Consider the following 26,276-nt stretch of genomic DNA (forward strand, 5'->3'; position numbering starts at 1 on the left):
CTGATGGGTATAATATCATACCCAGTATAGAGGTATAGGCTGGTGGGTATACTGTATATATGTATATATTGGTTATACTCAGCATAGAAGTATAGGCTGGTGGGTATACTGTATATATGTATATATTGGTTATACTCAGTATAGAGGTATAGGCTGGTGGGTATACTGTGTGTGAGTGTATATGTGTGTATGTATATATATATATATATATATATATATATATATATATGGGTCATACTCAGTATAGCGGTATAGACTGGTGGGTCTACTGTTTATATGTATATATTGGTTATACTCATTACAGAGATATAGGCTGGTGGGAATACTGTATATATTGGTTATACTCACTATAGAGGTATAGGCTGGTGGGTATACTGTATATATGTTTATATTGGTTATACTCACTATAGAGGTATAGGCTGGTGGGTATACTGTATATATGTATATATTGGTTATACTCACTATAGAGGTATAGGCTGGTGGGTATACTGTATATATGTATATATTGGTTATACTCACTATAGAGGTATAGGCTGGTGGGTATACTGTATATATGTATGTATTGGTTATACTCACTATAGAGGTATAGGCTGGTGGGTATACTGTATATATGTATATATTGGTTATACTCACTATAGAGGTATAGGCTGGTGGGTATACTGTATATATGTATATATTGGTTATACTCACTATAGAGGTATAGGCTGGTGTTGGTGACACCCAGCTTGTTAGCGGCCACACAGGTGTAGTTTCCATAGTGCTCCTCAGTGACATTTGCAACCACCAAAGTGGATCGGTTCCCCATACTCTTAATCTCCAGTCCTTGTGCGCTGTTTATCCTGAAAACAAGATCAATGAAAGTGACATAGCAATTAATTAAAAGTCAGAGATTTTGTTTCTTGCCTTCTTTTCCACCTTATTCTTGTCTGGAGATTATATTGACTGCTGTTACATGATCAAAATCAACAGCTCCCCTGATCTGGTGTCCCTATGACAACACTTCCTGTCCTTTATTTTAGGGCAGTTCAACAATGGGATGCAAGATGTGTGTAGGCCCCTGGCTGACAGATAGTCCGCTACCTGCCTCCCTTTTACTTTTTCAGATAATGTGTCTCTATGCTTGACAAAGACCGTGTAGGTCGAAACGTCTCATCTATTATGGAGTGAAAATAAACCTGTTGGACTTTTCTCTAAACTGCCTGAAGTGGATATGGGTTCCTGGGTGCCGCACCTTTAACAACTGCCAGGGGGGTCGACGGTCATTTGGTTGCGGGCACCAAACCTGTGCTTCTCTTCCCCACTGCGTGGTTACCAAAAGGTGTGCCGCTGGCTAACTTCTCGTTTCTTGGCTTAGCAACCAATCTGACTTAGAATATCTAGGTCTTTAAGTGAAGACCGGAGCGGTCCTGTAATGTGAGCGGAGGCGGCTATGCTCTATGGTATATCTTCCTGCCTTCATAATCAGATTTTCAATGAAACAGGTTTGTGCTGTCATGCATGGTTCCCAACCATCCCAGATTTGGGGCACAGTTCTGGGGGGGCAGGAGGCGTATCCTGCCCCCCAACAAGCATTTAACTCAGTTGGTTTGTAGTCCCCGTCCAGTGAGGGGCGGCCGCCGCCGTTGTAATCAGTGTAACCCCCCCAACCTGTACACAGCACAGACCCTGGGCGGAGAGGCCACAGCCTGACTACAGCAGCGGCAGCCACTGCCGCCAGACCAGGACTGCACACAAGGTGAGTTAAATGCTTGTCGGGTTGTTACCCAGCTGGAAATACACTATAGGGCTCACTATTAGGACTTGAGGCACTATGGAGGGTCACTATTATTACTGGGGCCACTCTGAGAAACACTATTACTAGAGGAGACACTATGGGGAACACTATTACTACACGAGCTACTTTGAGGGTCACTATCAATGCTGATGCCACTATGGGGTCAATATTACACTGGGGCTCTATTACTACTGCAGGCACTATGGGGATCAATATTACTACTTGGGCCATTAATTGGGGCATTATTACTACTGGGACAACAAACAGGTGCACTATTACTGGTGTCACTATGGGGAACACTATTACTACTGGAGTCACTATGAGGGTCACTAATAATACTGGGACTACTATCGGGTCACTAACATTGGGACAACAGGGGCACTATTTCTACTGAGGCCACTATGGGGAACACTATGAGTACTGGAGCCACTATGGGGAACACTGAGTACTGTAGCTACTATGGGGAACACTATTACTACTGGAGTCACTGTGAGGGTCACTATTAACACTGGGACTACTATTGGGTCACTAATATTGGGACAACAGGGGCACTATTTCTACTAAGGCCACTATGGGGAACACTATGACTACTGGAGCCACTATGGAGAACACTGAGTACTGTAGCTACTATGGGGAACACTATGACTACTGGGGCCACTATGAGGGTCACTATTAACACTGGGACTACTATGGGGTCACTAATATTGGGGCAACAGGGGCACTATTTCTACTGGGACCACTATGGGAAACACTATGACTACTGGAGCCACTATGGGGAACACAATGACTACTAGAGCCACTATGGGGAACACTTACTACGGTTCTAATATGTGTTTGTATCTTGTGTTTTGGGGGCTTTCAATGACTGTAACATGAGTGTCCCTTTTGCAGGTAAGGTGGCGCCATTTCACACTTCACCTCCGGCAGAATAAAGGCTTGGTGCAGTCTTGGTAGAAAGCGATCCTCTATTTCCCTGTGTTCATTCCCCATGCTGGGACTGCAGCCTCTCAGCACTGCTGTGTATATGGACCCCCCCCCCCACCCTTCCCCCCCACAGCGTTCTCAGAGCTCGATGTGGGGGCTCATGTACCCAGCGTGAGCATGAAGGATGAAGACGGGGAGATGGAGGTTACGCTGCTAATATTCACGGGGACTGTTTCTTCTCAGATGAAAGATCAGCCGTAATTCCAGACATGCCCTTACACTGGATAAACCCGAGGGTCCCAATATTGCTGATTAATAAACCCATTTCAGTCTCTATTACTGTGAGGGGGTCACTGAAGGGCATTATTATAGGATACACCCAGTATGATATGATTTATGACCAGTGCACAATGGAAGATTTACCTTGTGTCATCTTTGTACCACTCAAAGTCCGGCTTGGGCTCAGCGGAGGCCTCGCAGCGGAGGTACGCCTGCTTGCCTGTGATAGCCTCAATGCTCTTGGAGTCGGTTATAATAGGAGGGTCTATGGAGTAAAAAGAATCCTGTTTAGCATCAAGTAGTCCTCCTCAAAGCACAAGACATAACACAAAAGTACAGATGAAGCAGACTTTAGTGTATAAAATATGCGTCGTAAACCGTTAGCTAGTTAGATGAAGATTTAGCATCTGATACACATTCACATTTCCTGCTTGTTCAGTGTCTGCACACAGTTTGCTCTGGTGATATCTTGTCTTTGCACAAGGATCTGTTCACTAATCTGCTCAGTGGTTTCAGGACATTTCATTCAGTTGCTTTCTTCGTCCAGTAAGACATTTGACATTTAACCTTTGATACTTTATGCCATACTTAAGAAAAGGGACGTGTTCTTAAAGGGGGTTTGTCATCTTAAGACGTTGTCCTAAGTGCAGGCATGATGATATAGAGCAGGAGGAGCAGAGCAGATTACTATATAGTTTTTTTGGGAAATATTTAGTATAACTTGTGTTTTATTCATTTATATCTCTGCACATTCTGAGCTGAACAGTCCAGTGGGCGGAGCCATCAGTGATGGACAGCCTTCTCTGTATGTAAAGTCATGCAGGCACCGCCCATTGGACTGTTCAGCTGATATCTGGTATATAAGGTATACTTATATCTGGCGTTCAGACTTTACAGATAACAGAGGCATTGCATACCCCATAGTGGGAACGTCATTATGACTCAAACTGTTTACTGGGTTTTATTGTAACAAAGGTAATAGAACAGGCCCTCCTATACGACCTTTGAAATACCTTAATCTGTTTATGAGCAGCGGCAGGAGAAAGGAACCCTCCTTCCAGAATAATACAAATATGTGGGAGACCGTTGTTCCGAGAGTTCAATTCTTGACGGAACACCAATGGCAAAAGCCAGATTTAACGTGGCCATGAGAGCTTCATGAGTCTCTTACCCGTCTGCATGGATAAAGCCACCATTACATCCATTACCACCCAAGACCTGGTGCAGACAGAGATCTCAGTCTCCTGACCCTCTATGGTATGGTAAGCTACCCTTAAAGCCCCTGCTTGATAGTTTATGGCATATTAACACAGTAACTCCATCAGCAGAATAATGATTGCTGCTCTGGAGTATAATACAGGATGTAACTCAGGAACAGTACAGGATAAGTAAGGTAATGTATGTACACAGTGACTCCACCAGCAGAATAGTGAGTGCAGCTCTGGAGCATAATACAGGATGTAACTCAGGATCAGTACAGGATAAGTAATGTAATGTATGTACACAGTGACTCCACCAGCAGAATAGTGAGTGCAGCTCTGGAGTATAATACAGGATGCAACTGAGGATCAGTACAAGATAAGTAATGTAATGTATGTACACAGTGACTCCACTAGCAGTATAGGGAGTGCAGCTCTGGAGTATAATACAGGATGTAACTCAGGATCAGTACAGGATAAGTAATGTAATGTATGTACACAGTGACTCCACCAGCAGAATAGTGAGTGCAGCTCTGAAGTATAGTATAGGATGTAACTCAGGATCAGTGCAGGATAAGTAATGTAATGTATGTACACAGTGACTTTATCAGCAGAATAGTGAGTGCAGCTCTGGAGTATAATACAGGATGTAACTCAGGATTAGTAAAGGATAAGTAATGTAATGTATGTACACAGTGACTCCACCAGCAGTATAGGGAGTGCAGCTCTGGAGTATAATACAGGATGTAACTCAGGAACAGTACAGGATAAGTAATGTATGTATACATTGACTCCACCAGCAGAATAGTGAGTGCAGCTCTGGAGTATAATACAGGATGTAACTCAGGATCAGTACAGGATAAGTAATGTATGTATACAGTGCTCCACCAGCAGAATAGTGAGTGCAGCTCTGGAGTATAATACAGGATGTAACTCAGGATCAGTACAGGATAAGTATTGTAATGTATTCATCTTGTGGTGTAAAAAAAAACTTTTTTTTTTTTTTTGCACAAGTTAAAGGGGTTGTCCCGAGGCAGCAAGTGGGTCTATACACTTCTGCATGGCCATAATAATGCACTTTGTAATGTACATTGTGCATTAATTATGAGCCATACAGAAGTTATAAAAAGTTTTATACTTACCTGCTCCGTTGCTGGCGTCCTCGTCTCCATGGTGCCGACTAATTTTCGCCCTCCGATGGCCAAATTAGCCGCGCTTGCGCAGTCCGGGTCTTCTTCTTTTCTGAATGGGGCTCCGTGTAGCTCCGTGTAGCTCCGCCCCGTCACGTGCCGATTCCAGCCAATCAGGAGGCTGGAATCGGCAATGGACCGCACAGAAGCCCTGCGGTCCATGGAGACAGAGGATCCCGGCGGCCATCTTCAGCAGGTGAGTATGAAGACGCTGGACCGCCGGGATTCAGGTAAGCGCTGTGCGGGTTGTTTTTTTAACCCCTGCATCGGGGTTGTCTCGCGCCGAACGGGGGGGGGGGGTTAAAAAAAACAAAAAAACGTTTCGGCGCGGGACAACCCCTTTAAGTTTGTTGTGACTTTTTGGCCTTTTTACACCCTGCTCACCACTTTTCTTAGCTTAGAAAAAAAGGTCATGGTATCCTGTGGCCCACTGGATTCACTATAATTTATGCTACAAACTAGCATAGATTTCAGTGGAGATTTATGCCAGCTCATAGCTGGCATAGATTTCACATTCTGTTGCACAGATTATGGTCGGCTTCTTAATAAATTTGTCAAACTTCTCACTGGCGTAAACTCTACTTTGACTGGTATATAGTAAAGTTCCTCCAAAGGTGATAGAACCCTTATAGACTGATGGACAGGGCTGCTCATTTACAGAAACACATCAGGTCTAACATTAGAAAGTAACTTTCACAATATTTCCACAGAATAATAAACTTTTCCATGAAATATGCACCACTGTGCAGTCTTATTCCAGAGCACAGCTAGAAAATACATTAGGTATAAGGCTTCAAGGAACTGTCCTGCTGAGCGCTGCGACATCTCTGTAGTGACTGGCAAGGCTGACAGCTACAAGCACAGGCCTGATGCTCGTACGATGGAGAACTGTACAGCATGAAGGTGGAAATCTTCCTTATAACTCAATATAACAGGATTCCCAGAGCTTTCCAAGGGCAATCAATTTATATATTGCTGTAATCAGCATACCTCTATTTATACTAAACTAGGGCATCAGTAAAAAGAAAATTGCCTCTAAAGTGATGTTTTTGTGACCTTGAAAGTTGTACACTTGATGCATTGTGGCTGGAGGTAGGAGACCCTCACCTGCTGGTACATGAAGGCCGAATCGGATTCCGCATGCAGGATCCCGCGGTGCTGGCTAGTGACCCCCACGTACCTGTCAGGGTATTTTCTTGTGTGTTCTGCAGATGTGCCTGCGAAGTGCAGAGAATGCCGCGACAGTGATGACGCGGATCCGCTGCAATTCCGAAATTGTTATTTTGGAATCGCCGCGGGTCAAACGGTTTCCATTGACTGCAATGGAAGCTGACCGTGCGGGTCCCGCATGTAAATAGAGCATGCTGCGATTCTTCCTCCGTGTGTGGAAATTGCAAGTGATTTCCACTCGTGTGCGTGGAAGAATCATTTTACATTGCATGCTATGGACGGACATTGCTGTGGACACGACACTGTCCAGAACACTTTAGCAACTCTGTTACAGTCCTTAGCACAAGCACAGGTCTGCTGTAAATTGTTCCACCTTACACTTAGAGCAGGGGTCCCCAACTCCAGTCCTCGGGGACCACCAACAGGTCATGTCTTCAGGATATCCTATGGTAAGAACACCTGTGGTAATGTCTGAGGCACTGACAATAATTACATTACCTGTGCAACACTGAGGAAATCCTGAAAATATGATCTGTTGGCGGTCCCTGAGGACTGGAGTTGGGGAACACTGCCTTAGAGAACCTGAGGATCTTCTAGCAGGTCCTGGATCTGACAGGATAATGGGATTCATCCTCAACCTGCCCAATGAAATCCATCAGCAGACAGCTACTTCAGAAATGGACAACAAAACCGGTTATTGGGTTGTGAGATTTGTTTTGGGGATTATTTCCCGATTATGGTACTACAGGATTTAGGTTATGCTATTTGTCCCAATTTTGAAGGACATGTGAACGTTTAAAAATACATTACCTCTCATATACTGATCCTCAGTTACATCCTGTTGAATATTATGCTCCAGAGCTAAATGCACTATTCTGCTGGTGGAGTCACTGTGTACATACATTACTTATCCTGTACTGATTTTGAGTTACATCCTGTATTATACTCCAGAGCTGCACTCACTATTCTGCTGGTGGAGTCACTGTGCACATACACTACATTACTTATCCTGTACTGATCCTGAGATACATCCTATATTATACTCCAGAGCTGCACTCACTATTCTGCTGGTGGAGTCACTGTGTACATACATTACTTATCCTGTACTGATCCTGAGATACATCCTACATTATACCCCAGAGCTGTACTCACTATTCTGCTGGTGGAGTCATTGAGTACATACATTACATTAGTTACTGATCCTGAGTATCTCTTTTTACTGAAAACAGTCAGCAAGCTTGTGGACAGACATCTCCCTTACAGTATAGGTAAGCTTATATACATAGCTGTATAATTACTGTAGTGTTTCCCTTCAGATGACTGGTGTAAGGATTACATAACCAGAATGGAAGTCACCAGATGGAGCTTTCTGCAGGCACTGAGCAAGCAGGGAACTTATTATGGCTGCTATATCACATCCATTGGAAATTCAATATATTTACTGTAGACTTAAAAGGCACCTGTCACCGACTATAAACACCACAAACTAAGTTGTAATGCATAAAGCTTAGGTGATATGGAGTTCAGGGAGCCTCATTTCTTACTCACCCGGTCCCCTGCTCCTGTAGTGTCCCCCAGCAAAGTCAATATGGACACACCAAGGGTTGCTCTTTTCAGAAGGCTGTGCATGCACTCCTATTCATCTCTATACAAGTTTGCATGCACAGCCTTAGGAAAAAAAAGATGGCTCTGTGCGCATTGACTTCACCAGGGGCCACCACAAAAACGGGGCATCAGGCGAGTACGAGATGCAACTCCTCAGACTCCGCACCATCTAAACGATAACCATCATTACTTAGTTTATGGTGGTTATTATTGATGACAGGTTCCCTTTAGGCCACTTTCACACGGGCGACCGTGATATTGTCTCGAGAAAATGGCAGCAATATCATCTCGGTGTTCTGTGCGATATCACTGCATTTTCTCGCAGCAATGGTGTGTGGCTCTTTTGCCGGGATTTTTAGGAGGGCTTGAAATATAAGCCTTACCCCGAAAATAAGCCCAAGCTGCATAAAAAAACAAATACATCACCTAACAGCAACACGTCTTCTCTGCAGGTCCCCAACACTTGTCTTCAGTCTTCCAGCAATGCTTCCCAGTCAAAGGGTTGAAAAACCCCGCCTCCAGGAAGCGCTGCCTCTGATTGGCTGTGCTGCGGCGCTTGAGAACCAATCAGAGCCAGCCCTTGATAAAGCAATCACAGCAATTCAATGATTGGCTCTGATTGGAGAAGAAGTGCGGTGGAACTGATAGCAGCTGTTCGGTGATGTATTTTTTTTAATGCAGTTAGGGCTTATTTTAGGTACAAACAGTAGGATTTCCTACTGTAAAAGTTGCACCGCACAAAAACCACGTTTTCGTGCAATGCAACAGAAAGGAAGGCTCCATAGGGAAACATGGACTACAAAGGATATATTCAGCACCCCATGGTTTTTTTTTCTCTCGCAATGTACCAGGCTACAAAACATCACTAATCTGAAGGAACCCATAGGAAAGCATGGGCTTCACATACATGGGATTTGTAGCATTGTCTCATTAGGAAAATCACACGATTTTGTCGCCCGTTTGAAACCGACCTTAAAGTGACATCTCTTCATGGTAAATCCAGATTATTACCACTTTATAGCTAAATTAGACTTATCTGACCTCTATGGCCCAATGTCCACGGGCGTATCTAATTTACGACACCTGTGCAGGAGATCCGCAAATCAAGTCGCCCATAGGGATGCATGGGCACCCACAAAGCGGTGAAAAGCATAAGAGTGTGATCTTTTTTTTTCCTGGCGCGTGGACCGCATGCACGGGAAGAAATCGCAGCATGCTCCATTTTCTGCGGATTCGGCGTAGGCGACTTCCATTGAAGTCAATGGAAGCAGTCCGATCTGTGGACCACCTGCAGCTGTCACTTGGATGTGCCGCGGATCCACGGGAAAACAGGAGATTTTAAAAAAAAAAGAGTGTGCACATCCGCCGTGGTGAAGAAGATCCGGCTGCGACGGAAGAGACCCGCGCTGGATCCGGAGAGGTAAGAAAATGTCTTTCCCTCTCTATGTCCCTGGGCACTTTCAGATACCACTGTGGGATTCAGCAGTGGAATCCGTGTGTTCAATTTGACATTGGGCCTATATCATTTGCAGATGTAGCTAACATAATATTTAGGAGTATCTGCAAGTAACATACAACAAACTCAGCTCTGCTACATTTATTGATCTCCATTAAATTGCAGAAGATTTCTAAAAGCTCGTGTAAATACGTCTTGCAGGTGCCTTGATGCATTCTGTAGTGCTGATTGGTCTACCTGTGGCCCCCCATTTGATAGGGCATCCTGAGAGTCGTAGACTTGCAAAATCCGAGGAGCCACAGGTTGGAGACTGCTTCTCTAATGTATACAAGGTGTCAATTTGGAACTCGAGGACATAAAGAAACATTGCTGCTTCTGCCTGCCATTAATTTTAATTTCTGCATCTTATTTTCTGCAGTCGAATCCCGGTTTATGTTCCCGCAGATGATGTGCTGAGCCTTTAAATGCTGCAGATAGATATAATCAAATTTACCTTCCTCGGAGAAAGATTTGTCACAAACTCCTGGAGCCAGTTAGGTAACTTGGTCCAGAGCTCGTGTTACATAGTGGCTCAGAAACTGGAAACTATCTGTGACCTACAGAAATAGGAAGGCTGTAGAGCAGCTCTCTGACCTCAGACTCTAAGATGATTAGTAATGATTTCCATTTATTTAGAGTTGCCTAAAAACATAGTAATTTACTAATGCAGAGTAAACAGAAAACTGGGGATTTCTATCAAATAATATAATCTACAAAGAAGGAATGTACCAAGTTATAAGGATGGGGGTTGAGATTCCTCAAGGATAACTGGCAATAACTTAAAGGAGTTCTGTAGTCAAAACAATTCCCTTTTCTCTCCTGATGATCATGGAGAGTCCAGCTGTTGTGACCCCCCAGTGATCAGCTATAATCTGTATAAAAGTTATCGGGAAGTATTTGTTCTTCCTGTAGCACCACCACCCCTGGAAAAATCAAGAGTTATACAATATTCATTAAAATGAACAAATAAGGGTCTTGAATGAGTTTCCTGATTCTGCCCTTGCTGCCTTCTGGTTCTGCCTCTGCTCTCTAGGTCCTGGCCCTGCCCTGCCCTGTCCCATGCCTGCTCCTGTTCTTTCCCTGTTCTGCTTCTTTTTATCCCATATCCTGTTCTCTCTTCGTTCCTCTCTGTCTTACCTTTATTCTTTCCTTGTCTGTATTCTAACTTCTGCTTCCTCTTTCTCGTGCATTTTTTTTCAATTTTGCCTTCATTAGCTCTGGTTCCGGCCTGGCCCCTGCTCTGGTTCCGGTCAGGCCCCTGCTCTGGTTCCGGTCAGGCCCCTGCTCTGGTCCCGGTCCGGCCCCTGCTCTGGTCCCGGTCCGGCCCCTGCTCTGGTCCCGGTCCGGCCCCTGCTCTGGTCCCGGTCCGACCCCTGCTCTGGTCCCGGTCCGGCCCCTGCTCTGGTCCCGGTCCGGCCCCTGCTCTGGTCCCGGTCTGGCCCCTGCTCTGGTCCCGGTCCGGCCCCTGCTCTGGTCACGGTCCGGCCTCTGCTCTGGTCCCGGTCCCAACTATATTCTTTCTTTGTCCTGTCTCTTTTCACCCCATATCCTGTTTTTCCTCTTCCCCCACTCCCCCTGTCTTACCCTTATCCCTTCTTGGTCTTGTTTGTATTCTTGTGGCTATTCCCTCTATATCATGCATTCGTTTTCTTCTATTCTTGCCTTTGTTTACCTCTTGTCCTACCCTATTATCTACTTGCCCTTTCTGTCCTGTCCCTGCCTTGTTCTGGCTGAGGTCCTGTTCTCTCCTGTCCCTGCCCGTTTCCCTCCTAGCCCTACCTGGTCCTGCCACCTTCTTCTGGTCTTGCTTCTCTTTTCCAGCACTGCATCTATTCACCCCTTAGCCTATATCTTTTCTCCTGGACTTCTGTTCTGTCCCTTTTCCACTTACTTTTAACTCTATTCATTCTTTTTTATTCACAACATTTACTACTTCAACCAAATGGGCCATATCCTTATAAGTTTAAAAACCTTGTTGACCGCACATCCCAGCTACACTTTGGTAAATCCAGTCATATTTTAATATATAGAAATTGCCTTCCCTGTTTGCGCACACTGTACCTCCACTATAAAACTTCCTCCCATCAACAAGGTCCAAAAAATCCAATTGATTCCCAATGAAACTATCAATGAAGTAGATGTTAATGGCACCAAAACTGCTCTACTGTCCTAGGGGTTTACAATACTCACAGTTCACAGTGACTCGGACTTGTTTTACATCAGCTGAAGCTACTTCGTTGGCCGCCTTGCACTCATATTTTCCAGACTGCTCTCTAGTGATGCCTTGGATATCCAGATATTCCTCTTCTGCTTCAAAGTCTCTGGCTGCAAGAAAGGAAAAAAATCTGGACATTAGCAATTCCTTATTTCACTCGATGTTAAGTATAAGATGGCATTGCAAGGGCAAAATATATTAAAAAGCATAATAAAAAGTAATTAGAAAATTAATTTACGATGGTTGGATATTGTAGGGCTTTACCGAGGGTCCACCAGAGTGGGAGAGACCATGAGTGCAACATTATATACAGTATCAAATGGTAGATTTTACCAGGTCATACCAGCAGGGATGAAAGAATGGACAAATAGTAATGTTATATGGGAGAAGTCAAGTAGATCTGAGGTCAAGACTACAGTATATTATCTCAAAATCGACAGCTGACATATATACAAATAGAAGGCTGGAGTGTAGGCCTTCAGATTAAACTAAAAGACTGGAGTATGAGCCCAAAACAGGGGTTCAATTATAATGGATGATGATGTGGTTGCACCCAGGCTCTGGAGCCTCAAGTAGCCCAAAAAGGTGTCTCTCCACCATATATGGAGACCAGTACTATGAATGAAGCATTATACTTGGGGCCCTGCTTCAGATTTTGCATTGAGGTCTAGCAGCCTCAAGTAATACCTTTTGGCCCTAGTAAATATTGGCCTAATACTGGTGGCACGTAATCAAGTGAATCTACTGTATACTAAAGTATATGATTATGATAAAATAGGCAGGGGTTTAGGGAATAGAGAGGCTGCTTCCGCACCTTGGCCTGATATCAAAGGTGGCCCAATGACCCCTTTTCTACATAAGACATAGGTATTACAAATGGTACATGATAGATGAAGGCCATTGACCAGATTATACAATGGAGGCCAAGAACTCCAAGTTTGGCTATGTTCCTATTTGCATCTCTGTTTGGAGTGTCTGGCGCAGATTTAGCTTGAAATTCCAGATGGAATAGTGCAGCAAGCTGCACTACTTCATCCAGAAAAATTTCTGCTCAAATGCTGAAAGCCAACTGGACCGTCTTATAACGAGGTCTATTCGGTGCCGTCCAGGTACTGCATATGCCGGATCCAGCATTTCAAGTTTTTCTGTTGTTTAGCTTCAGGGATGGAAGTGAACAATGGAAAAGAAAGCAATAATGTGAACCTAGCCTTAAACCTTTGGAAATAGATGGTGCACTGGAAGCAGATATATCAGGTTAGAAATGTTAAACAGGTACAATGCCTCTGCAGCAGGGGCATAACTCTAAGGCAGTGGTCCCCAACCTTTTTTGCACCAGGGACCGGCTTTAAGAAAGACCATTTTTCCATGGCCCAGCAGAGCGGGTGGGGGTGGGGCTTTGTTCATATTGGGGCGGGGTTTCAGTGGGTTTAGTAGTAATGCTATTACTACTGGGGCCTATATAGGGGACACTATTACTAACAGGATTTCCTATATCAGCCCCATTAGTAATAGCGCCCCCCCCCCCCCGAGACCCATATACTTATCCCTTCCTCCTCATGCAAATGCTGCGACTCCTCTGCTCAGCACTGCTAGCGGTACTGATAATGGTGCACACTGTGATGTCAGTGTGCTGCCGCATGCCTCCTCCCTCTGCTCTCGTGGAACCAAGTAGGAGACATTTGGGGAGGGAGGAGGAGGATCCCGGCTGCACACTGATAACAGTGTGCACCGGGATCAGTGCTGCTAGTAGTGCTGCTTAGTGAATATCGGCAGGGGAGCCGCAGGCCCTGCCGGTATTTACTACTAACGTGGTGATTGTCCAACGGCAGCACCGCGGACCGGCAAAAAAACCCCAATGGCCCGGTCCTGATCCGCGGACCGGTGGTTGGGGACCCTGCTTTAAGGGATGCAGAGGACGTGGTTAAACCTGGGCCCAGGAGCCTTAGGGGGGTCCATAAGCACTCTCCTTCCATACAGGGAGCTCAGTACTATGAATAAAGCATTATAGTTGGGGGCCCTGTGACGCGTTTTGCATTGGGGCCCAGAAGCTTCAATTTACACCTCTGCTCTGCAGCGCCACCTATTGAAAGGTAGCTCCCCCATAAGTCAATGCCTGAGCATCTCATAGGCCTTGCAACACGGCTAAGAATTTTAGGCCACACTAAAGTCTTCTCTGGGAGGATCAGAGACCAATCTACAGACAGGCAGTTTTGGGGTTCTTGCCCCTCGTCGGTGTACAGTAGATTTCTGGTTGACTGGGAGGGAGGCGTCTGATGTGGATCGGGAGGGGTGCACATTCTTCTTGTGAAAAGTGCCAAGTAGGTATTATAAATTAATGACCGCATTGGAATTGTTGTGGTTGTCCTGCAGCTTTCACATTGAGCGTCGATAGTATCAAAAACTCACCATGGAGCCCCAGCTTTATTTTACATTATTTACTTCTTTATTTATTGAGAACCAATCATAAAATTGCAGCTTTCACTAAGAATTACAAGAGCAGCTATGACACTGTGATACGATCAGATGTTTAGATCGCTGGGCTCTGATAGAGTTAGCGGCCTCCATCTTATTTACTGTTACACTGTGTCTTATCCCACCGCAGGAAACCAGATTATCTGGGAAAAATATAATAATCTTTTGTGGTATTTTAGCAGAATGAGGAGAGAAAACTAAAATCTATAATTCCCATTTGTATGCTAATGCGGTGACATACTTGTCAGACGGCGGGCTCGAGAGGGAGCTCTTCCCAAGCGCACAAGAGTTTTATCTTCCCTGAGACAGACTCCTACGTGGAAGTGATATTTACAGAAGAGAGGTACAGAGAAAATCGCCAACACAAACCCCAGGAACGATCACAGCGCACAAATAATCAATACTATCAACAGTTTGGCGAACAACAAAACCAGTGGTCTATACACAGTTTTTGGAGTAAAGCTCCACCACCTTCATGCATACACTACCTAAATAGGACTAAAAGGGGTATTACTTATTGCAAACTTTCATGGCATATCTATAACATAGGGCATGAAAGTCTAATAGATTGGGACTCGCAACTATCTCTAGTTCTGGCCCCCATCCCCAATAGCACGACTGAATACAAGAATGGTCAAGACTCATGGAAGCAGATGAGTAGATTTCATAATACTGTTTCCATAACTCATGTAGATGTCAAAGGGACACAGTGTAGCACAGCGAGCTCTGCTGTTTCCACAACTCCCCCCCAAGTTACAGGAATGGAGCAGCTTCTGTGCCACACTTTTTCCGTAAACTCATGTTGACTTCTATGAGAGTTACAAAAACAATGTAGTGAATCCTGCTCAGTAATTTCCTTAAAGGGCTATTCTAGGCATTTACTATTGGTGGCCGATTCTCAGGATAGGTCATCAATAGTTGACCAGTGAGGATCTGCCTCTCTGGATCCCCACCAATTGGCTGATTCTCCAGCTTGCTATAAGTGCAGCGGGGCCAGACATCCGCATTGGTGGTCAGCTGAAAGTGTGATAGAAGGCTTCACTCCTATTAAAATCAATTGCAGTGATGGCTTCCATTAGTCTTTGGGTTCCTTACTGTGGCCAGAGCTGGGAGGTATTGATACATTGATTTCAATGCACTGACAGTAGACCGGAGAATCAGTTGATCAGTGGACCCCCATGATCAACTATTGATGACATATCCTGATAGTAGGTTATCAGCAGTAAATGCCCAGAATACCCCTCTACTTCTGTTACCACATACAGCGGGGTCCAGGGCGGTAGGGGCCAAAACTACTGACAGGTGCAGGTCCTAGAGGTGGGACCCTTATATAATATATAAGATTTTCATGGCATATCCTGTGTGTATGCTATGAGTGCCTCAGATGGAAATACCCCATTACAATTATACAAACACATTTACAATATGCATATTAGGGCATGTTCCCACATAGTGGATTTACTGTGAATTTGCTATTTAATTTATCCACAGTGGAAAATCTACAGCAAATCCATCACATGTGAACACACCCTAAAATTATAAAATAGCTGTTTTTTGGCAAATTTTCACATTACAATCATTGCAAATTTTACTTGCAGTACTACTCCTGGCCACATGGTGTGCTGATAAGAAAAATCACAGGGCCAAACAGCACTTCCATCCTGCCTTACCCAACACAACACTGCCCCCAGTGGTAAAATACTATAACAATGTGCACATTCTGGACTATAATGCACAGATCATGGGATCATAAATAGAGATGAGCGAGCGTACTCGTCCGAGCTTGATGCTCGTTCGAGTATTAGGGTGTTCGAGATGCTCGTTACTCGAGACGAGTACCACGCGATGTTCGAGTTACTTTCACTTTCATCTCTGAGACATTAGCGTGCTTTTCTGGCCAATAGAAAGACAGGGAAGGCATTACAACTTCCCCCTGTGACGTTCAAGCCCTATACCACCCCCCTGCAGTGAGTGGCTGGCGAGATCAGGTGTCACCCAAGTATTTAAATCGGCCCCTCCCGCGGCTCGCCACAGATGCATTCTGACAGAGATCAGGGACAGTGCTGCTGATGCTGCTGCTGCTATAGGGAGAGCGTTAGGAGTTATTTTAGGCTTGAAGAACCCCAACGGTCCTTCTTAGGGCCACATCTGACCGTGTGCAGTACTGTTAAGGCTGCTGTGAGCAGTGTTGCACATTTTTTTTTTTTTTTTTGTATATCGGGCGTGCAGAGCATTGCATCCTCAGTCTGCAGTCCTTGTACATAGTATAGGGCCAGTACTGGTGAGGCAGGCAAAGAGATATACTGTGTATATAGGCAGTGGGCTTTTTCAAACAAATTTAGGAAAAATACTATCTTTGGGCTGCCTGTGATCGTCTTGAGCGTACTGCGTCTCTGCTGGGGGTAGTAGTCCTAATTATTACGCAGCTAAGTGTTACAGCAGGCTTGCGCAAAATTCTTTCCTGGCTCTGCGTTGCCCGTTACATCACCGCCGTCATCCTGTCCAGAGGGAAACAGTAAACATATATACGCTGCCTACAGTATCTGTCTGCTGTCCCAGCTCAGCCTTTAAAAAAATAGAAGCAAAATACTTAAGGCCTACTAGTGGCCCACCTGCATTAAACCTGATGTTACCTCAGCTGTGATGGGCAATGCAATGGGATATATTTATGTACCGCCGGTGGGTTCCAGGGAGCCACCCATGCTGTCGGTCCACACGGAGTTGTAACTCCATGTGTCCACTTCTAAAGAACCCCATTCTGACTGGGGCATGCAATGTGGGCCGAAGCCCACCTGCATTAAACCTGATGTTACCTCAGCTGTGATGGGCAATGCAATGGGATATATTTATGTACCGCTGGTGGGTTCCAGGGAGCCACCCATGCTGTGTGTCCACAGGGACTTCACATTAGGGAGTTGTACCTGCCAGTGTCTATGTATTAAAAACCCCGGTCAGACTGGGGCATGCAGTGTTGGCCGAAGACCACCTGCATTTAATCGGACGTTACCTCAGCTGTGATGGGCACTGCAATGGGATACATTTATGTACAGCCGGTGGGTTCCAGGGAGCCACCCATGCTGTGGGTGCACACGGAATTCCCATTGCGGAGTTGTACCTGCCTGTGACTATTTATAAAAAACCCTGGTCTGACTGGGGCATGCAGACACCTTGAAAGAATGAATAGTGTCTGGCACATGGGTTGCCCATTGCTATGCCCACGTGTGCAGCTCCAGATGGAGGTGGCACAGGATTGGATTTCTCATTGCTTCTGTACAGCATTATGGGCTATCGCCCCGCCCCTTTTAATGAGGGTCGCTGCCTAGCCGTGCCAACCCTCTGCAGTGTGTGCCTGCAGTTCCTCCTCATGGCAGACGCACTTATAAATAGACATGAGGGTGGCGTGGCTATTAGGCCAGCGTGTGGCATGGGGGCAGCTGAAGGCTGCGCAGGGACACTTTGGTGTGCGCTGTGGACACTGGGGCGTGCGGGGGGGGGGGGGGGGGCAGCATGTAACCCAGGAGATTGTGCTTTGTTGGAGGTAGTGTGGTGCTTAGCTAAGGTATGCCTTGCTAATGAGGGTTTTTCAGAAGTAAAAATTGTTGGGAGGGGGGGCCCACTCTTGCCGCTATTGTGGCTTAATAGTGGGACCTGTGAACTTGAGATGCAGCCCAACATGTAGCCCCTCGCCTGCCCTATCCATTGCTGTGTCGTTCCCATCACTTTCTTGAATTGCCCAGATTTTCACAAATGAAAACCTTAGCGAGCATCGGCGATATACAAAAATGCTTGGGTCGCCCATTGACTTCAATGGGGTTCGTTACTCGAAACGAACCCTCGAGCATCGCGAAAAGTTCGTCTCGAGTAACGAGCACCCGAGCATTTTTGTGCTCGCTCATCTCTAATCATAAACACAAAAAAAATCAAATGTTAACATAAATTTCATTTATGCCTCATCTGTCCCTAGTGAGAGTATTTGTAATCTCCCATATTAGGCTTTTGCTATATTAGCTAGTGTTGTGTTACAGTAGAAGCTCTACTGTATAAGTATAAGTGCCCTCTCTTATTATGATACATTTCCTAAAAACAGCAAGTTCTTGCTGCAGGCGAGTAGAGGATTTTATCAAATCTGCATTAATACAAACCTGTCATCCGCACCTTTAGCTGCCTGAGACCACAGTGCAGTCTGCAGCTGTCTGCAGCCCGAGCGCCCGTGACAAGCGGGATGTAAATAAACTGGACGCATGATCAAGGGTGCAAAGCGCAATTGGAAAACGGCACTGATTTGTCTACTCTGCTATTTAGCCCTCATGTGTGCTGACAACTTGTCAGGCAAAGTGAGGGCCTCGCTAAATGTTCCATTTTCTGTAAGTACTGCAGTACAAGCAAGACACTGCCACAGATGGAGGAGATAAATACCATATCCGTTCCCATATTTTAATACAAAGCCAGATGCACGCACTCATCTGTTTACTCTTCTTTACCCAACTCCTCGGCTGGATTTACATGTACCGATTTTCACCATGATCCCGACAAAACTTTTCGTTGACCTGCAAGGCATTTCTTAGCTTAGCTTTCAGATTGCAGTAATAGTACTGTTTATGGTGCAATTGGACCAATAGTGGTAGTTACATCACTTGGTGAAGATCTGTCAAGGTGAGGATGGTTGCATAGCTGTGGCCCTGCTTATTCAAGACCCTATGCTGTCTATGTGTTAAGTTGGCACTGCCCATTCTCAATGGGTGTTGTCGAACTCGATTGACAGTCTGACATGACCCATTGAGGGTGAGCGGTGGGGACTGCCCACTTGACACACTGACAGATCCGAAAGACAGACCTAAGAGAAGCTTACCTTGGTGAAAGGAGGCAAGTGTGACGAAAAAAAAGAATAAACTTGGAGCCAATGGGGTGACATCCGTAGAGCTACGAAGACAACTCCAACCGATTTTACTCTATGACAGATCCTCTTTAAAACAGCAAAAAACTACTTAGAGTCTCCTACTCTGGAAGACCCGACATATCCATATATTACACAGACAGTCAATTAAGTTTAATAAGAGCAGTGTAATGCTTCCTTTTCCCTGTGGAGGCACTGCAGCTCTTCTCTTGGGGGTTCCACCAGCAAGACACTCTGTGGTCAGCTTATCAGTGAGGAATCTTCTAATAAGATGCAACCGTCCAATACCAAAGACACACTTTTCTCTGTTGTGGGAGGACATTTGGGTCAGGGCATCTTATGGACCTTCAAGCACTTATTACAGGGGTTTTCCCAATCGAGATATTCATAGCATATTATTAGGACAGGTCATAAATGTCTGATCAGTAGAGCTTTGACCATTTCCGTACCTCCTATAGTCTTCATTGGGGGCTCTGCTGAGCTAGGAGACTGCCCCCTCCTCCTTTCTCAATGTTCTTGAAATCTAAGCCGTCAGATGTGTAAAGGACTTACCATAAACCCCTTTACACTGTCTCTGTATATTAGACTTTTGGTGGTGGATAACAACAATTTCTTATTTCATATGGAGGCAAATGGAATTATAAAACTTGATAGAGGAAAGAAATGGGATACAGTGGGTACATATATCTCTGTTTATTATTTTCACATGGGGATACCCTGAGATATATTTACCCATCTGCAGCTGCTAGGATCCAGCATTGCCACCTGCTGTGGTCCCGCTGATTCCTGTGACAGTTGATGTCATCTGACCGCGAAGGGATAAGCATATCTCTGCTTATTATTTTCATACAGGGGGTCCTATTGAAAAGGGGTTGTCCAGTAACCGGACAACCCCTTTAAGAGTTATACAGCCTTCATGCTCTACCATTCGCCACATGCATGGCTGATGTGCACTTAAACCCTTGTTGTCATCTGACATACATGCACATTGGGTGTGTGCGGGGGTTTGTATGCAACAAGCTCTGGAGCCTGCGATACGTCTTCATAGAATGCCTGTCAAAATACAATATAATGTAACAGAATTGTATTTTGGTAAACTGTATAAGCGAACAAACAATCGCAGGTTCGCATCCTCGTAGGGGATTAAGAAAAAAAAAAGGAAAAAATAGTGGGAAATTTTTTTAATAACCAGAAAAAAAATACATAATAAAAGTTTTTTAAAAAGTACTTTTTTGGAATAAAAAACTTTAAAAAAAGGTATTTGATATGACATGTCTCTAGTAGTTGGCCTATTAACATAATGCATTATTTATACCACACGGTAAATGCTGTCAGAAAAAAATTCGCAATTTTCCCTGCTTTCAAGTGAAAAATTTGACAAAAAGCAATCAAAAAGTCGAATATACGTGTGAATAAACCCAAAATGCAGCATATTTTGGATGTAGTCGTTGGACTATCTTTATTTCAGCATTGTGATGGCGCTGCATAACCAGGTGGAGCCGCATAGCATCAGCCCAACGCCTCCTGCTGGGCCTCAGATGACTGTATATGTTGTGATGCAGCTTAGATGATATATAAAAGGCTCATTGTACAAGAAATTAGCTCCAGGCTTCCTAGAGGTATTACCAGAATCCCGCGCATTAACCCCCACTGTGAATAGATGGTGATCAAAAACCCATCTAATTCATAGAAGAATGGTCGAAAATGCAACGTTTCTGTATGCTATGACCAGAGGAGGTCAATGCTATGGAATGGTGCAGAGCGCCCGGCGCCGCTTACGTACTACAAGTGCATCGAAAACATATTAGCATTTCTTAGCTGAGGATTATAGGGCTGTATATGTCTAAGGTGAAGTAATTAGCTAATGTGTTCCATTTGCATATTCACTCAGGCTACAAGCATTATGGGATTGAAGGGGGGGTATAAAAGATACTGATTAATAATGATCCATCTGCTCAAAGACTGATGGAAGATCCATCCTCTAGCAGGGAATTTCACCTTGAGTCTTGTCTTTCTCTCGGCTCTTATTAAATGCAGTGTTTTCCAACAAAGCGATTAATATGCAGGAAATTAAGTGAAGTTTGTTGTTTAATAGCATATCTGTGGGACGTGAGTGACAGTGAGTGATGATGCGTGTAGACATGTGCAATTTACCTGCCAATGACTTTAGGATGAGTCTTAGTACTTCTATGAGGTCCCCTACTGCTAATTAAGGAGGCATCGTGGAACAGGGTAAGTATAGGATTAAAAGCAGATATCAATATGCTATATGGTGTCAAGAACAAGAAAACTGCAAGGAGCAAAAGTCCTTTAAAGGAGTCCTCCAACTTTTTAAAAAGCTCAAATACAGTTGCTTCTTAGAATTCTGGTCCTCTGCTCCTTCTTGTTTTTATTGCTGTTTGATGATGCATCATCCTAAACTACATGATGGTAGTGGATAGAGATGAGTGTACTTAAAAAAAAAAAAATTGGTTGGGATGGTTCACCGAATTTTATCAAAAAGATTGGTTTAATCCCAAAAAAGTTTAAACCAAGCTGGAAGTTCATAAAAACTCCTAAATCTAGTAGTGAACTGTGTCTAAGAGACCTGAAATGATGGAGCGGATGGTTCTTCAATGGATGTAGCTCAGTGATTAGGACTGTTGCCTTGCAGCGCTGGCATCCTAGGTTCAAATCTAAGTACAAAATCTGTATGGAGTTTGTAAAACTTCATACAGATGTTGTCCTTGGTCAGATTTTAACCTAGGACTCCAGTGCTGCAAAGCAACACTGCTAACCACCATACCTCTTCTTCCTTCTTCCTACTCTGGAGGAGAAAAAGAAACACAAACACATGGGGAACATACAAACTTCATCCTGATGTTGCCTTTGGTCAGATTTGAACATAGAACTCCAACACTGCACGGCAGCAGCGCTAACCATTGAACCGCATCCATTGAAGAACCACCACTTTGTTTCAAGGCTCCAAGACAGTGTTCAATAGTAGTTTCAGGGATTTTTATGAACTTCTGGTTCATCTGAAATGAACCGCCTGAGTTTTGCGTTCTCACTGAACTGATTTTTGAGCAATGTTCAACCCAAAAAAAGGTTCTACTGGTTTGGTTTGCTAAACGTTAGTGTTGGATATCACTACCAATGAACCACCATGACTATGACCAGTGGTCTGCTGTAGTCACATGGCAATGGGCTGCACATCCTTGAGTAGTGATTACAACCGGAGACAACCTAGGCAACCTGGTGAATGGCAGTGCCAAATCTTGGGCAACAAGAACCGTTGGTGTATGGCTCAAATATAGTTAGTAAGTAGAGAACCAATTCCTAGTTCTCATCTGCATACTATATAGAATTACATTCACTAGAACTGATGGATCTCACACCAGTCTAAGTAAAGAAAATACAGGCGGTTGGAGAGATTTATGGCGAATTTATTAGTTGGATTGGATAATCAAAAAATCATATATATACCTGTTATGAGTATTGCACTAACACTTACACTATTATCAAACTTGCTACTTAACAAATTTCAACCCTTTAAGGGAGAACTGTAATAATGTGAAGAAGTAATAAAGGTAATCTTGCTTGCCAGGCCAGGCCTCTGGTTTGGGTGCATAATATGTAGGCCAATAATCAAAGCTTGGTTTCAGCAGTCACAATCCATGCAAAAGCAGGCAGTCCTGAGGCAGTCATTTGCAGGAAAAGTGCAGGCTCCACAGTCCGCTTCTTGGACACAAGTAAGGAAGAAGTACAAAACTCTGGTTCCTCCTGAAATAGTTGTTTAGAAGCTCTTCAACGTAGTCAGGCACCGTCCCCCCTGTGCAACAGTGTTGACAATGGCTCCATGGAGAGAGGACTGGTTCAGCTACCATCTGCCACAACGCCCTCCGCAACCACCCCTATTCACATGAGTATATGTATGGACGCCTAGGGCGTCAGCATGTCATTTATCTGCCATGAAGCTATGTTTTCCCTGCCTGACTGCCGTGTCACCACCAACTAATCAGGAGTTTAGACATAGCAGATAAAAACATAATGGGGCTTATTTACTAATACTGTCTAAAAGTTAGACAGTCAGTTACACAGTAGTAAAATGCACCAGTTTATCATAGTGGCTCTGCTGAATGGTAAATCTGTTTAATTGTAAGACTGCCTAGTCTGAATAAGGACCACATATGAGTTGGCTTAGTTTACACCAAAAATTGTGTCAAAATTTTCGCACCATTCACAGCAATTTGGCACGATTTTTGCACAATTTAAGCCACACCCTATTTTTGGACAAGTCGGAAAAACTGTATGAAAGGGTCTATAAACACACAGTAAATGTGGTGCAATGCATTCAAGGCACTTGTCTGGCTTAGTTTGGCGTAAGTTGAATAGCAAATAAGCCAATATGCGTCGGAACCACAAGAGGTCGCCGTCAACCACATATATGCTAATATAAATCGAACACACTCCACAAACCAAACAGGAGGGAAGCAACAAAACCCCCGTTACATATCAGCTGTAGAGAAACCACACCGCCCGGCGTGCCCTGACAGATCATGCTGGGAGTTGTAGTTTTACACCATCCGAAGAGCTTTGGATTCGAGAACACATACAAAACCTTTGCTTTTCTTTTTAAACACATTTTGCTTTTTCCCATGCAATATATATAAAAAAAACAACATAAGAATAACAAAGTAACAAAATAGCATTTGAAATCTCAAGATGAAGAGTAACAATGATAGCGGGACTCGGCTCATATGTATTCCACAAGTCCGCTCTCTTATTCTCTTCTCTCTGGTTGAAATCAGTCATAATTCATGAAAAGGCTTTTCAGACTAAGAGCTCTCAAGCGTTCAGCACCCCGGACAGCGGCGGTATATGAAGGCTCAGTGTCATCCTGACTCTAGGTCTATGGGATGAGTGATGGGAGAGTGAGGGCGATAAAAATAGTCCATTCTCAGGGGAAGGCTGTCTGGGGGGACGCAGGCTCCTGAGATACCAGGTTGATAAAGGTTAGCCTGACATGGAACAAGTCGTCTCTCTTAGCATCATTTGCACTTCAGTTCGTCCTGCTAATTGTTTCTGGCTGGCGAGTATGGTCTTGACAGCAGAGCATTGTTCGCTTGTCACTAGGTGGAAGGGAGCCAGTCGCTGATGCAGCAAGGAGCTATGTCTTGGTGTTACACAACCTCCGACATGACTTCTTCAGCCAAGCACCTTGAACACATTGTGTTCCATTTCAGAGCCTCTTCCCAGGAAGAAGAAATAAAGCACAACCACCACTATTCATCTTATTTCTTGAGCCATAGGCCCACATAGATCTATTTCTGCTGTAGTATCAGAGACCCCCAAACTTCTATTTTTTGTCACCTCTTCCACCCAACCCAATCCCTAAATAGCTCAAAAGTGTTTTGCGTGAAATGTTGCAACATAATGGATTAAAGGAACACTCTAGAAATAACTGTCATGCCCAGCACAGGGCTTAAAGGGGATGGGAATGGCACCATAACATACAGAAGAGAAAATCCTGTGTTTCCTACCTACAAGACCCTGCAGAAGACATTGGCACAATGATTTAGTATTGCATTAAGAGCTTGACAAAGACCCAGAAGGGTTATGGAAGACTAAAAAATGATGCACTAATTTGCACCTATCTATGCTGCCATTCTACTCCTTCTGCATTAAGAGCGCCAGTCACTTTACAGTGCACTAAACCATTTGTTCTTCCCATTCATGAGGTCACTGACTACACCAATGTGATCTACTGACCTTCGACTTGTCATAAGACCTTTTTGTTAGGTTTGCCCTTAAAGGGGTTGTCCCGCGCCGAAACGTTTTTTTTTTTTTTTTTTAACCCCCCCCCCCCCCCGTTCGGCGCGAGACAACCCCGATGCAGGGGTTAAAAAAACAACCCGCACAGCGCTTACCTGAATCCCGGCGGTCCGGCGTCTTCATACTTACCTGCTGAAGATGGCCGCCGGGATCCTCTGTCTCCGTGGACCGCAGGGCTTCTGTGCGGTCCATTGCCGATTCCAGCCTCCTGATTGGCTGGAATCGGCACGTGACGGGGCGGAGCTACACGGAGCCGGCATTCTACACGAGCGGCCCCATAGAAGACTGCAGAAGACCCGGACTGCGCAAGCGCGGCTAATTTGGCCATCGGAGGGCGAAAATTAGTCGGCTCCATGGAGACGAGGACGCTAGCAACGGAGCAGGTAAGTATAAAACTTTTTATAACTTCTGTATGGCTCATAATTAATGCACAATGTACATTACAAAGTGCATTATTATGGCCATACAGAAGTGTATAGACCCACTTGCTGCCGCGGGACAACCCCTTTAAAATAATATCGGAATAATTTTAATGCTTTGTATCATCCTGCTGCAGCTCTACCGTAGACTGATAATAAAGAAAGTTATTGGCCATACAACCGTAACTGTCCATACTAGTTCCCCATCCAGAAGAGTAACAATAGTAATATTAAGGAAGATTTGTAGTTGCAGAGAAGAGAGCTATGTATGCTTTACTATAACTTCTAACAATGCTTCTTTGTATAAATAGAGAATTTAGGGAAATCTAAACCTATGCGTCATACACTGAACAGCAGGCTGTGGCGTTGCGTGGCTTATCAAAAAGATACATTAAGTCACATAGGTGACTAAAATGCAAGCAGGGAAAGGCAGTAAGCCAGAATTGGTTCCACATAGCTAACAATCAGATAATAAATTCATTTTGCAGCCTGCATTAGGAAGATGTACACAGTAATAATGTCTGCTTTTCTTCTCCCACAGAATAATAATGCCACCTTTTCTGACCCCATCAGCGGTAATGCTGCCTTTTATGCCAGCAGTAATGCTTCTTTTGTTGCCCCCATTAGCAGTAATTCTCCCTTTTTTGCCTCGTCAGAAGAAATATTCCCCTTGGTGCCCCAGCAGCGCTAATGCTCCCTTTGCTGCCCCCATTTGTGCTAATGCTCTCTTTGCTGCCCCCGTCAGTGCTAATGCTTCCTTTGGTTGCCCCAATCTGCGCTAATGCTTCCTTTGGTGGCCCCCGTCTGCACTAATGTTTCCTTTGGT

At 44.5% G+C, this 26,276-nt stretch overlaps 1 protein-coding gene across 2 annotated transcripts in view; it reads right to left on the minus strand.

The window, feature by feature from the left end:
• Nucleotides 1–26,276, minus strand: part of LSAMP (limbic system associated membrane protein) — a 674,438-nt gene that overhangs the window by 56,001 nt on the left and 592,161 nt on the right. For both annotated transcript variants that reach the window (XM_066599344.1, XM_066599343.1), the window contains exons 4-6: nucleotides 11,827–11,961; nucleotides 3,122–3,242; nucleotides 691–839 (exon numbers count right to left, since the gene is read on the minus strand). In XM_066599344.1, the coding sequence (XP_066455441.1) occupies nucleotides 691–839; nucleotides 3,122–3,242; nucleotides 11,827–11,961 (405 nt within the window). The remainder of the gene's footprint in view (nucleotides 1–690; nucleotides 840–3,121; nucleotides 3,243–11,826; nucleotides 11,962–26,276) is intronic.

The sequence above is a fragment of the Eleutherodactylus coqui genome, chromosome 4 (assembly GCF_035609145.1).
Source record: "Eleutherodactylus coqui strain aEleCoq1 chromosome 4, aEleCoq1.hap1, whole genome shotgun sequence".
NCBI classification, from domain to species: Eukaryota; Metazoa; Chordata; class Amphibia; order Anura; family Eleutherodactylidae; genus Eleutherodactylus; species Eleutherodactylus coqui.